Source organism: Bos mutus, chromosome 7 (assembly GCF_027580195.1).
Source record: "Bos mutus isolate GX-2022 chromosome 7, NWIPB_WYAK_1.1, whole genome shotgun sequence".
NCBI lineage: Eukaryota > Metazoa > Chordata > Mammalia > Artiodactyla > Bovidae > Bos > Bos mutus.
This window is the reverse complement of record NC_091623.1, coordinates 62,874,293-62,887,918: the sequence shown is the minus strand read 5'-3', so window position 1 is coordinate 62,887,918 and position 13,626 is coordinate 62,874,293. Positions and strand designations below refer to the sequence as shown.

At 35.3% G+C, this 13,626-nt stretch overlaps 1 protein-coding gene across 4 annotated transcripts in view; it reads right to left on the bottom strand.

Moving 5' to 3' along the window:
- Positions 1 to 13,626, bottom strand: part of RAPGEF6 (Rap guanine nucleotide exchange factor 6) — a 227,274-nt gene that overhangs the window by 17,894 nt on the left and 195,754 nt on the right. For 2 of the 4 annotated variants that reach the window (XM_005888380.3, XM_070374025.1), the window contains 4 exons: positions 11,045 to 11,256; positions 6,507 to 6,630; positions 4,168 to 4,191; positions 733 to 953 (listed from right to left, as the gene is read on the bottom strand). In XM_005888380.3, the coding sequence (XP_005888442.2) occupies positions 733 to 953; positions 4,168 to 4,191; positions 6,507 to 6,630; positions 11,045 to 11,256 (581 nt within the window). The remainder of the gene's footprint in view (positions 1 to 732; positions 954 to 4,167; positions 4,192 to 6,506; positions 6,631 to 11,044; positions 11,257 to 13,626) is intronic. The other 2 variants (XM_070374023.1, XM_070374026.1) reach the window with 1 other exon arrangement.

Genomic DNA, 13,626 nt, shown 5'->3' with positions numbered 1-13,626 from the left:
CATTTCTCCCTATTAACTAGGAACACGGAAACAGAAAATCTGAACCTTCCCGCCCCCTATATTCTGTCAACATTTAAATCAATTTCTATGTATTATATTGGGATTTTTACTGGTGTAACATTTAATCACATATCCAGATAAGTAATACTCATAATAGATGTACAATCTTTGATTTCTGCTTTCACAACTCATAATGTCTTTGACCCAGAGATACAGGCATTCTACTGTTTGTATTTAATTAAAAAAAAATGAGTATTGAGAATAGGATCTATTTTGTTCATCACATTTTCTATTCATAAATAATATCAGAAAAGCTCAGATTTTTCTTGTTTTTACCTTATGTACTGATACCTATAATTTATTGTATTTTTTCACTTGGTAAATATCTGAAAAATTCTTAGAAAAGGGAAATCTTCACTTATTTTACTTTTCATTTAGGGATGAAAGTAAGAACATTCTCAAAGAGAAAGACTCCTCTATAATGTTTCAGTCTTTAAGATTTTATAATGCTTTTCAAAGAACTATATTTAGACTCCATTTCCTGCACAGAGAAATCATCAGGAATGGATGAGAATTCAGTATCTGACTAACATGATGACATGATGCTTGAGTATGTCAGTAAACCTTTGTGAGCGAAAGTTAATTTTCTTGGGACTTCACCATAATACTAGAAAAATAAGTTTCTATTTTGTTGTGCTGTTTAGTACCACATAAGTGAAAACTTGTACTTACAGGTACCATATGCAGGCTCCCATTGCAATGACATCATCTGGAACTTCTCTTCATCTGTCTCGACATCCAGACTGGAAAGATACTGCTTCACTTTTCTTGCCATTTGGGCATCTTCATATAGCTTCTTGGCATTTAGCAGAGAGCTACGGCGTGCCCTTTTTTTGTGAGCACCTCCCTGAACATCCAGCATGTTTGAATTTGTGCTGCCTTGACTCAGTGACCTGTAAGATGAAGATCACAATAATGGGCTATAAAGACACGAATTAAGTACAGCAGACTGAAGATTAAAAGAATTCTGTTCTGTTAATGCGATTGCATGCTGATGCAAATGAGTTAAAAGATGAAAAGCATTAATGCAAAGTAATATGTCACACATGGCAATGTTCTGAGTTTCAAGATTCAGCAAAGTGAAGAACTCAAAAGGATAAGTTGACAATTCCCCCCAAAGCAACAAATTCCATCAGACCTATGTTTGGTGCCTTCCAACCCATAGGACAATTGTGACAGTGAAAGCATTCCTTGGCCCTGTGGCCATCCACACTCTGAAGATATGTCAAGAGCCTAACTGGGCAAGTGTACCCTGAGCCAGATCTCTGCACCAGGGTTCTTCAGCATGGGAGTTTCTAGAGCAGCGCTGGTTGTATGTGCTGCTTTGGACGTGCTACTGCCATCATCATTTCTGTGTACAGCAGACCTACTCTGAGCACGCTCCAATGTTACCTGTAACCAGATTTTGGCCAAACTTTAAAGAGAACAACCAATAAGAAAAATAACACCATTTATATTCAAGTCAATATAGTCAGAGATGGGAAACAGCAGTAAAAAGCTATTCAATGTTTCCATTCACATATGAATTGGTGAGGTAACACATGGCTTCTAGGGTTGGGGATATGGGATCTTTCTTCTGCAGTGCCTCTAAATGTGATGGAACTACAAGCTGGGTAGGAATTACTACAATTCAAACAAGCTAATAAAGTTTTACATACAACTCTTTTCAGCAAGCTTTCTTCTACAATAACTATATCTAGAACCACTGGAAAACAGGAATTGCAATGCTATTTGTCCTTTGTAACAAAGATGGCAAACACAAGGTTCTAGACGATTTTTATTTTAAAGGCAGTTGCCATTCTAAAATAATGAAGGTATCTATGGGTTTTCAAAGTTAGCCTCCCAAATACCCAAAGATATTAAAAACTGGACCACAATCTTATAATCTGTTTTTTCCGTATTCATATAGCTCATTTTAAAAACACACTAAAATCCTAATATTTTCACTTCAGATTAAGTGAAATAAAGCTGTAAAAAATGTTATTTTTCTTTCACAATTTTAAGATCTTTAAAAGACTGTGTCTTACAGTGGATGGAAACTTGCAATTGTTACTGGTCAGGCAGAAACTGTGACATGTTTGTTGCTACTTACACAGCAGAAATTTCAAAATTTGCAGAATAGTTTGGAAAAAATCCAACGGCATTAGTGAATACTCCCTTAACCTTCAGGAATTATAAGGCTTCAGGATTATAAGGCTATAGTGACTCTGAAGTTCAACAACATTCCTGAAGCAAGTGTCAAAAGGAAGCTAGCCCTGTTATTTGCAGAGCCAGCCTAAAAGCCCCGCATCAGCAGCTTTTTGTTCTTTTACAGCTTGTTTAAAGAAATGTGGCATTACCTATGCATCTGATGGCACAAAAGGCAATACTGTGCGTGGGGAAAAAACCCAGAAACTAACAACTCTAAAGGTGATTCAGAAGATTCATATTCTAAATAGGAAGAAGTTTTAGAAAGACATAAACCAATTTAATTTGCTTAATTTTTATTAATGCAAAAAAGGTGTTATGTGACAAAAATGCACACCTAAAATATATAAGAACTCTTAACAAGTAAAAAATTATCAGTATTAAGAAGGCATTTCAGTGATTTTTCTTAGTGGTACATAAAATAGTAGTGGTCCTGACAACTGATGTTGTCTTAGATTCAAAGAAATGCAGTAAAATCAACTCCCAACATTTAAGTACAAATTTTAATACAAATATTTAATAATTTTACCTAAGTTGATATACAAAGGAGCCTAGAAATTTAGAATAAAGACAAAATTTCAATAAATGAAACACTATGATAAATGACAAAGAAATGTCTTTTAATCTACTTTCAAAATGCTTTGATATAAAAAAGAAAATGTCCGGTGTCTGCAAACATCATACAATGCAATCAAATGCTGAATAGTGAGTGTGTTACACAAGTCATTCAAACACCCCAAATACCCACTAAGATACACTGTCCATTCTTCTTCATCACAGCAATGTTAGGGATCAATTTCTGTTTTCAATGAGAAGAACCAGAAAAGACCAAGACATAAATGTACAGTATATAAGAAAACACATGAAAAACACACAGAGAAGGGAAGAAGAAAGTAGAAAATTCAAGTTTACCAAGCTTCAACAGAAAACAAAAGACCACAAATAAGACAAGACTCAAAGTAAGTGGCTCACAAAAAATCTTTCATATATGTCTTATAAAAGCATCTAACTTCATGATTCACTGTAATCTTAAAAGAGCACATTCTTATTTAATCCATTCATCCACAAAACCCATCTTTTCCTTCAACTGAAATTGAAAAGACTAGATATATGACTTATAAGATATCTAACTATGACAGACCTGTAAGCGGAGATCTGAAACTACTTGAAAAACAAAAGGTGTCATTTTCTGAATCTATTTCAGTTTAAAGAGAGGTAAGGGAGCCTTTAATTAAAAGTGGTAGGAATTTAAAATAAAATTCTATCAATGCTGTATATCTCATAGTATTAGTGGATCTGAGAAATTAAAATAATCTTCTATTTCAATTACTTACTATCTCAATTCTATAGTATAGTTTGGATAAAGGCTGCAGCTGATGGAAAATGTACCCTTTATAAACAACTTTCTTATCCATTTTAATTCACTTAAATATTTATTTTTATAAATATGGCATGTGAATAAAATGGTGTGGACTCTGGAATCAGACTATCACCAATAATGAATTAGAATCCACTATAGTGAGCTCTAGGAATTAGGACAATTCTGTCTTCCCCATTTGTACCATGGGAATACCAGTATCTATTTCACAGAGCAGCTATAGAATTCAAGTTTATATAGAGTGCTTAGAGAAGTATATAGGAAGCATACAACAATATATGCTATCATCATCATATAACTGACCCTGCTAAATTAAAATCTAAAAGGGACTTACGGGATGTCAATAATGGAAAAGTAAAGGGAGAAAAAAGCTAGTTCTACCACTATTTTCTCCTTGTTAGCAAAAGGCATTTGTCAGGAATGTAGGTTGACAGGGTTAATAGAACACATGCTATTTTACGTGCGTGCATTAATGAAAAGGATGCAGTATACGTTAAGAGTTGAGCAACCTTCATTCCAGTTGCATTCATCTCTACACTTACCCCAGACTCCGCCACCTCTTCTTCCTGTAAGCAAGAGCCACAAACATTGAAGCGTGTGTTTGAATAGGAAAGCACAGAAAAAAGACAACAGTTGAAAGTCAGAGAAACTATGGAGACAGAACAGAACAGAAAAATTTTACTAGAAAAAAATGGTAGCTTAACAGTAAAATGACTTTAATGGAATACAAGGTGGCAAAATGAATTATGACATGTACTGAAGGCCAAAAAAGTCCACAATATTTAAAAGTGTGCTTTTAGACCAATTATGTTTTTAATACATAATTAATTTAGAGGCTTATGTTAATAACAAAGCTTAACAGAAAATATTTATTACAAGTTTCCAGGGAAACTTTAAAAGAAAGAATAGAACTTCTGAATTTTTTTCAAAGGTATTTTTGAGCCATTCATTTAAGTGAGACAATGAAATTACAAGGAACATAAAGATTTATAATTTCATTTTTAAGTGCAGAAATTTCTCTATGTATTTGTTCAAGAAATTTTGAACAAACCAAAGCCAACTTAAAATTTAAGTATAAATATATCATGAAAATCTGTATGCTCCTGTATCTCCTTATACTATAATTGGGCTGAATCAAGATTCTTTATAACATTTTTATTCTCATTTTTTTGGCCCTCTCCTCTCTACCACCTGATTGGTCTGAGCATATCCCAGACTTGTACTCAATAAGCTCCAGCTGTGGCCAGCTCCAATCTGTTTCTTCAGTCAGCACACTGACTACTGTCCACACTACATAATATGTATCACCAAAATGGCCAAATACTTGCTTAAAGAAAGCTACATGTTTCAGTACTAGCTGACAAAATCAATTTAAGCAAAGTTCAGTCTAATCTAACTATAAATGTTTTATTTTTTCCTATACTGTATCTACTCTAGGCTAGACCATTCAAGGGAACAGTCAAGTTTATTGATTTCCTTCTTTGCGCATTTCTGAGGCACGGCTGGTACTCAGAAAATTATCAACTGGGCTGGCAGGCTCACAAATCCATTCAGGAACCAGGGTGCTAAAATACATGAGTAGACGGATGTCTGTGTAAGGTAACAGGGAATGGTGGAGCCACTGTACAGGCACATATAACAAAAACAAAAACTTAGAAACAAAGAAACAAACAAATCCTGCAGGTTTGCTTTGGTCCCTGGTTCTTAATTCTTCTGCTTCTACACTGCCGAGCAATGGCACCTCTCATTACATGCAGTGATTCTCAGGTGTGCAACTGGGTAGGGAAGAGGAGATATGACACACTCCTTCTTTCGTATTTGGAGAATTTCTAAACTAGAGCAACCATCAGGTCAACTACTCCTAAAAACAGACTTCTGAACTGTGGTTTAAACAAAACAAAAATTCAGAAAACAATCCTGACATATGCTGATTCCATCCGGTTACAACAATTCCATCTCTTTTTGTTTCTTTAGTAGACTCTATTTCTTTTAAGCCACTGAAATTGTGCCTGCTCTGGCAAACATTTCGTTTTTAAAGCCCTTAGGTACTAAAGCTATACACACACGCCTAGAAGAAAATCAGATAAAAAATTAAAACCCTAGTATCTTTTCATCCTAAAAATTACTAGGAAAAAAATAATTTACTTTAAGTTTTATATAATTTGAGGAGGCATTTGTTACTACATGAAAGGTGAATTTTAAAAAGCATTCACAAAAAAAATAAATAAATAAAAAGCATTCACAGAAGATCAGGTTAATAGTGAACACAATATTTTCATTTTTATTAAAGATACAGTATCCTTAACTCTGCACTTTCTAAACTGCTAAAGAATTTACATAAGCACCATAACTTGAGACAAAGGAATATATTTTAGACAAATGAAGTAGAACTTATATAGATATTGAACTTTAAAAATATTCAATAAAAATCAAAGACATGCAGACTAATACTTCACACATTTGGTTAGAACCAGATGAAAGTGTCTGTTTTCTCTGATAACTGCAGTAAAGATCAGCAACTTACTTATATTTAAGTTAGATGACATTTTACATAACAATAACAATACAGAACTATCTGTGTACTCAAAAAAATTAAGAGAGAAGTAGGGTTCAAATCTCAGTAATTTATGTCATCCTGGACACATTATCTAACTGCTCTGAGTCTTCAGTTTCAGTTTCATACAGTTTTCAGTATGTAAAGGGCAGGCCAATACTACCAACCTTTAAAGGTTTTTATAATACACTATTATTTGAGATTGACATCTATAAAGCACTTAATACAGTGCACAATAAAAGGCAGATGGTGAAAGATCACTTTCAATAAGTGAAAAAGATCACTTTCAATGCCACTCTGTAACACTTACACACTTCAATGCCATACCTCTGTCGGAACATCATAGCTGGATCCATGTTAGCAGAAGTCATTCGAACAACCTGACGAATTTCCTTGGCAATCATTCTGAGTTTCTCGAAATTTACCAAACCATCAACTTTGGAATCATTTCCTATAGGATAAAAGTAATTTTTTTAACTCCCCCAATTAAAATATCTATACAAAGGTAGCAGAAGTCAAGTCATTATTCCTGGAGGCACAAATCAGAACCTTTATCAAACTGCCACTTTTTGGTTTTAAGAATTGATAAACCCATATATGGTTTAATCCTGCTCCCAAGGAATGACCTAATGGGAGGAATTATACTCCACGGGAATAATGATTACGAACATTGGAAAGTGATAAACTGTGCATAGCTTCTAAAAGCCACCTCTTCACTGCACTGCAGGCACACCTAGTAAAGTGCAGCCCTCAGTGCTAGCTCTCCAGACGCTCGGCTCACTCAGGCAGGTACCTGCATCTAGTTTTTTGGCAGCAAAGTTAGTAACCACTTGAAAACTTAGGTTTCCACCAGGGGTCATAAAGAGTGACCTTTGGGCTTACCTAGTCCAGTATGGTTGCTACGGTTTACAATGATTTAAAAAATTGTAAAATCAGTTGTGGACACTTAAAAAGTGGAAGACATCCCATGAAAATAAGAATTTCTGCCTTATGTGGAAGAAAAAGAGAGCGGATGGTATGTGGGGGATTAAATAATAGCACGTCTGTTTTCCAAGTGGTAATAACTAGTTAAAATTAAGAGACAGATGGCTCATAGGGACAGACATCTTCAAGTCTACCATATATATGCCCTTCCCCAGAATTTGAATTTACAATCATCACTTTAATCATTAAATACAAATTTGATTGTTCATAAGTTACATAATTTTTGTTTGTTTTATTAAGTAGTTCTCTGAGAAAAAAATTCATACAACTTTCAAAATGGTCTATTTTTCTTTGACAAGAACAGGAATGACACCAGACTTAGCCCAGATGTGGGCTTACGCAGTTCAAACCACAAGGCAAAAAATCATATGTTCAAAGGGTAATCTAACTGTCTTTTTTCCACACCTGTCTTTAACACTTGGTGTGACCCTATTTAGTTCCCATGGTGGGCCCTGAGGTATCTCTATGGAACACCAAGTCCCTGAAGCCAAGATGGAAAACCACATGGGTCTGAACACACGTGGGCTCCCTCTTTGTAGTAAATGGTACCTATCTACTGGACATATAAACTGTTCTGGGTCTCAAAATGAGTTGGAAACAAAATGACAATGCAAAATACTTTCAAGTCATATAAACATGTTTTGAGGGAACATGTAAGAAAATATATTTGAAGTCTCTAGTAATAGTTTCTTAAGAAAAAGAAGTAATAATGAAATTAGGGGCAGTATAATTAGTTAATTGGTACAACACACCGAGAACAGTTCGAAAAGTTCAACAAAAATAGAAGAAATACGTTGAGTCATTAAAAAAACTGTCAAGGCAGTGAGGATCTGAGGAAATAATGAAGATGTGTGGCAAATTTAGCATTTCCAGTGCTCCACCTACAGGCCTCTGCTGATTTCAGAAAAGGTGACCATGAGCTGAAAAACTGAGCAGTGCCACCCTGACTTTTGAAGTTAGAGAACAACTTAAGTCTAGATAAATCTTCAATTCTTCGGGTTGGGATCTTTAAGACACACACACACCCACACACACACACACCCACACCCACCTACCCACCCACCCACCCAACAAAATGTAGACTGGATAAAAGTTCAGTGTTACATTATCTCAAAATGTGAAATGGTTTAAAGTGATTTTTGGATTGCTAGCACTCCTAGCTGCCTGGCAGAATCAAGTTTTAATTCTATCTGGAGAAACAGAATATTGTCCGAAATTCTAGATTATTTCTGTAATTTTTTTATATACAACATCCACCTGGCCAAAAATAACCAGGTACATTTGGTGAAAATTTAATATGACTGAAATGCAAGGGGAAAAAAAAGACAACAGAAAGACTCATTAAAAAAAAATAACACCTAGATTATGGAGTTACTAGAGACAGACACGGAGAAGGCAATGGCACCCCACTCCAGTACTCTTGCCTGGAAAATCCCATGGATGGAGGAGCCTGGTGGGCTGCTGTCTATGGGGTCGCACAGAGTCAGACATGATTGAGTGACTTCACTTTCACTATTCACTTCCATGCATTGGAGAAGGAAACGGCAACCCACTCCAGTGTTCTTGCCTGGAGAATCCCAGGGACGGGGGAGCCTGGTGGGCTGCCGTCTACGGGGTCGCACAGTCGGACACGACTGAAGCGACTTAGCAGCAGCAGCAGCAGAGACAGACATTAAAGTAACTGGTGAATATGTGCAAGGTTATAAAAAACAACTCTGAGAACTCTGGTAGAAAACATGAAGAAATGAATTTAAATTGTAAATCTGGGGGGAAAGCCCAATAACTGAAATAAGGAATATGCTGTTGAATTTAACAGTAAGTCAGACATAGTTGAAGAAATAATTTTAAAATTGGATATTAGGCTAGAAGAAAATTCCAGAATAAATAAAAATATCCAGGTGAGACAAAATCAAAGTCGTATAATAGCAAAGCTAGAGAAAAACAGAGATAGAGAGAAGAGAATATTTTAAAGCAGCTATTAAAGGAGGGTAGATTATTGTCAAAGGAACAACAAATAAGACTGACAGTTGACTTCTAAAAATAACAGTGGAAGTCAGGAGATATTTCTGTTACCTTAAAATGTTGAAAGATAACTGCCAATCAAAATTGTGCCTCAAGAATGAATATTAATTAAAGACATTTTTTCAGATAAACAAAAACTAAGATTTTATCACCAATAGACTTGCACATAAGAAAATAATAATCAGTGTTCTTACAAGGAGAAAAATCCTCAACCACAGGCAAACTTTGAAATTCAGGAAGGGGAAAAAACAGTAACAATATCATCACACTAAATAAATATCGACTTTACTAAACAATATTAGTACCAAGTGGGATTTAAAGGCATGGCAACAACTGTATATAAATCGAGAGGTGAGAGAATGGGTATTTGAATGGTCTGAGTTCTTGCACTGCCTGACACACAGAAAAGTACTAATGGATACTACTCAAAGTAGTATCGGCAAGTATCAATGTTGTAATGTATAGGGTAACACTAGAAAATTAGCAAAATAGTGTGTAGTCAGCAAGTTAATGGAGGACAAATACCACTCACAAAAAAACAATTAAGAGGAGTATAAACTACACGGCTGACTCAATGGACATGAGTTTGAGCAAGCTCCAGGGTTTGGTGATGGACAGGGAAGCCTGGCATGCTGCAGTCCATGGGGTCAAAGAGTCAGACAAAACTGAGCGACTGAACTGAGACTACATGGCAAAAGACTAATAAATTAGGTTTTTAAAACTCAAAACGTGTTGTTCATCAGAAGATAATCTTAAAAGAGCCAAAGGCAGTCATACTATATATATATACATATAGGACTTACACAAAATCCTTAAAAGGTGTATTAGAGAAAGAGAACGTTATGAAATATAGGCAAGAAATCGAACTGAATGGATAAAAGAGGACAAATAAATATACAGAAGGGTGTCCAGACACATTAGTAATCAGAGAAATGAACATTAAATTACATCAAGATATAATTACACACCTACTGAAATGGGTAGAAATAAAAAGAATGAATTAACCAGGTACTGGAGACAGCGAGGAACAATAAGAATGCTCACGTCACTGCCAGTGTTCCACTTCAGTGGATTAACACCAAACTGTCTCCCAAAGTTGACTGTATGAATATTCATAAATTTCACTGTGAATTATATCAAACAAAAATGCATGTGTACTATGAGATATGTGAAAGGATATTCACAGCAGCATTATTTGTATTGAGTAAACAGTGGAAACTATCAAATGCTCATCAACAGATTGAATGAATCCACTATATCGCATTTATGTAATGCAATGTCAAAATAGTTTTGAATAATGAATTACAATTACACTCAAAAACATGCAAGAATCTCATCACACAAGTCTAATGTTCACCAAAATAATCCAGAAGCCAAACCAAAAACTAAAAAAACAAATATACTCTGTGGATACATAAAGCTCGAGAACAGGTAAAACCATCGTATTAGAAGTCAACACAAGTATCTTCAGGAAGATGAAGGTGGTAACTGGAAAGGGGCACAAGTGGGGCTGCTGGGAGGGAGGCAATGTTTTTTCTTGACTGGGTGTTGGTTGCCTGGGTGTTTGCTTTGTCATAATCCATTAAGTTGTTCACTTGTTTGCGGTACTTTTCTGTTTGTGTTCAGTAACTAAAAAAAGAAGTTGGGAGTCTGATCTTGGTTGTGTGTGAATTGCATTGGGTAAACACCAACATCAGTTCTTATCAATAATGTGGGTTTTTCCTAAGATTTACTACATTTAATTGGGTAAAGCTTTTAGTGACTTATAATCAATAGACTGAAAAATATATTAAATACATTATAATTCTGTAGAATTAGCTGAAGTTAAGCATGCTAATTTTCAAGTAACTTTAAAATACCTTCATGTAGAAATGTCATATCTTTCTTGACAACAGGAAAGAGTGGAATAATTGGAGGCTGCATGCTTTGACTACTAAGAATATTTCTGTATTTTGCCATGTTTCTGGATGGATCAAAAAGGTCTTGCAGATCTTGGAAGTGTTTCTCATACTTGCTTGGTAACTTTTCCCAAGTACCTCTGAGTCGTGCTACAGATGCCAAGTTCAAACCACTGCCAAAGATGAGAATAAAAACATTAAAAAGAGGCTTGCAAGAGAGGTAGGACGCAGGTCAGGTTAAGTGTATAAACCAATTTTTTTGAATGAAGCTAAAATAAGCAGATACATCTTATATAAACAGTAGAACCATAAAAAAAATAATAAATAAAAGGGACTCCTTGATCTTGTAAAACAAGAAAAACTTGCTTCAAAGGAACTACATTATGTGCCAATGGTTGTATATAGCTTTTTTTTAAGGGTGCATGTAAATGACAAATACAGTAAATCCATTAAACATACATTTAACTTAAAAATAAACTTCAAGCATCACAATGTTTTTGTATGTTTTACTTAGAAATAATTTTATGGAGACATTATTTATTTGAAAGTGGTATAAGTGATAACAAGTGCTATATAAATATAAGTGAGGCAAGTTCTGAGACTGAAAACCTTCTTTCTTTGAGATTTTGGCCATTCATGTCCCTGATTTCAATACTTCCATAGGTTCTAATCCTGTTGTCTGTCAAGTGTCTATATACTCAATGTCTCCTCTTTTGTTCTCAGCTACCTGACTTTTACCTCTACCACAGAATTTAAAATGTTCTCTTGACTTATGATTTTAAACTGTGGAATTAGGAAATCTTTGTTTCCTCTGTTTCTCAGAAATCATCTCAAAAACTATAAGGATGAATAAGAGAAATGCAGATTTCATTTCCACCAAAACTTAAGAGATATCTGTAACTCCTAAACAGAATGGCTATCAAAAAATAGTCAAGTCAAATCTAAGTATGCAAAATGCTGAAAAAGGAGGCCTGCAGCGGAAGATTTCAATGAAAGCTGTAAACCATAGCGCTCCAAAGCAGGTAACTTACTCCAAAGGCAAAACCAGCAATCCCCTATTTGGAACAACAAAGCAGGGTCCATAGACTGATAGAATTAGGAAGGGGCTGGACTCTTGTTCTTCACCAGGGAATGTCAGGGAAAGTAAGATTTAAAACAGTGTGTGCAGTGATATAACATCTTGGCTAGAAGCAGTTTAATAGTGACACAAGACAGCAGAGAGAAACTGAGTTGTAAGCACCCAGAAAACTGTATATCTCCATTTGCTGGAGAGAAGTTAAGGGTAAAAAAAATTCACATACAAGCTCTATTTCTGCTAGCCTGGAACACTTCCCTGGCTCCTCTCCCATATGAATCTCCTGCAGATAAGATGGTATAGGAAAACTCATGTCCTTCTAAAATAAGGAATGAATAAAGGAGCCATAACATGCTGCTATGAGGAAAAACACAGACCATAAAGAAGGAAGATGTTCCGACAATAAAAACTGGGACTGACTAATGACCCTAGTATCCATGATTCAAATGAATTAATAAAGTAAACAAAGAGCAATGAAGTGATATAAGAGTTTAGGAAAATATATATATTGATTTAAAAAATTAACAAGTTTAGGAAAAATTGGAAGAAAAACCACAACTATCAGAAAAATGAAAGCAATGCTGGAACCTACATAAAGAAAAAGATAGCTAAGATCTTGAGCAAATATCTTAAAAGGACTGACAAAAGCAATCAATGGAAATGGTCAGAGTTGAGGAGAACGACAGAGAAAATGGGCTTCGCTGGTGGCTCAGATGGTAAAGACTCTGCCTGCAATGCAGCAGATTTGGGTATGATCCCTGGGTCATGAAGCTCCCCTGGAGAGGGAAACAGCAACCCACTCCAGTATTCTTGCCTGCAGAATCCCATGGACAGAGGAGCTGGCAGGGTACAGTCCATGGGGTTGAAAAGAGTCAGACACGACTGACTCACACTTTCACTTTCTTTTCAGAGAAAAAATAATGGATATGGAAGACAAAGGCTATCTAAAATTTATATAATTGGTATCCTTGAAGCAGGAAACAAAAATAATGGAACTGAAAAAAATCTTCAAAAGTACAATTTGAGAAAACTATCCAGGAACAAAAGAACTTAATCTATAGAATAGGTACCACAGTTTCAGAGAACCTGACACAGAACTAAATGAGACGTAGAAACACCCACGTAAGGTAAATGACTTCAGAGACAAGAAAATAAAAGGGGAAGCAAGCTCTGAAACCTGCACAACTACATGGAACACTACCTGCAGAGCAATTATCTATGAGGTTCCCAAGAAATAACATGTTAGAAAAGAACTTTAAAGCCAGATAAAGTGATAGCGAAGTTCAAAAGCAACAGAAAAATATTTTGAATATGCTTAGGATATATCATTTCCAAAAGCATTTTTAAGAAATGATTAGAAAACAAAATTCAATCAGGAGATAAGGAGAGAGAGTGATGTCAACATTATAGTGTCATAAGACATCCCTATCCCAACAACAAAAACTCAGCCCCTATCCATGAACAGTGG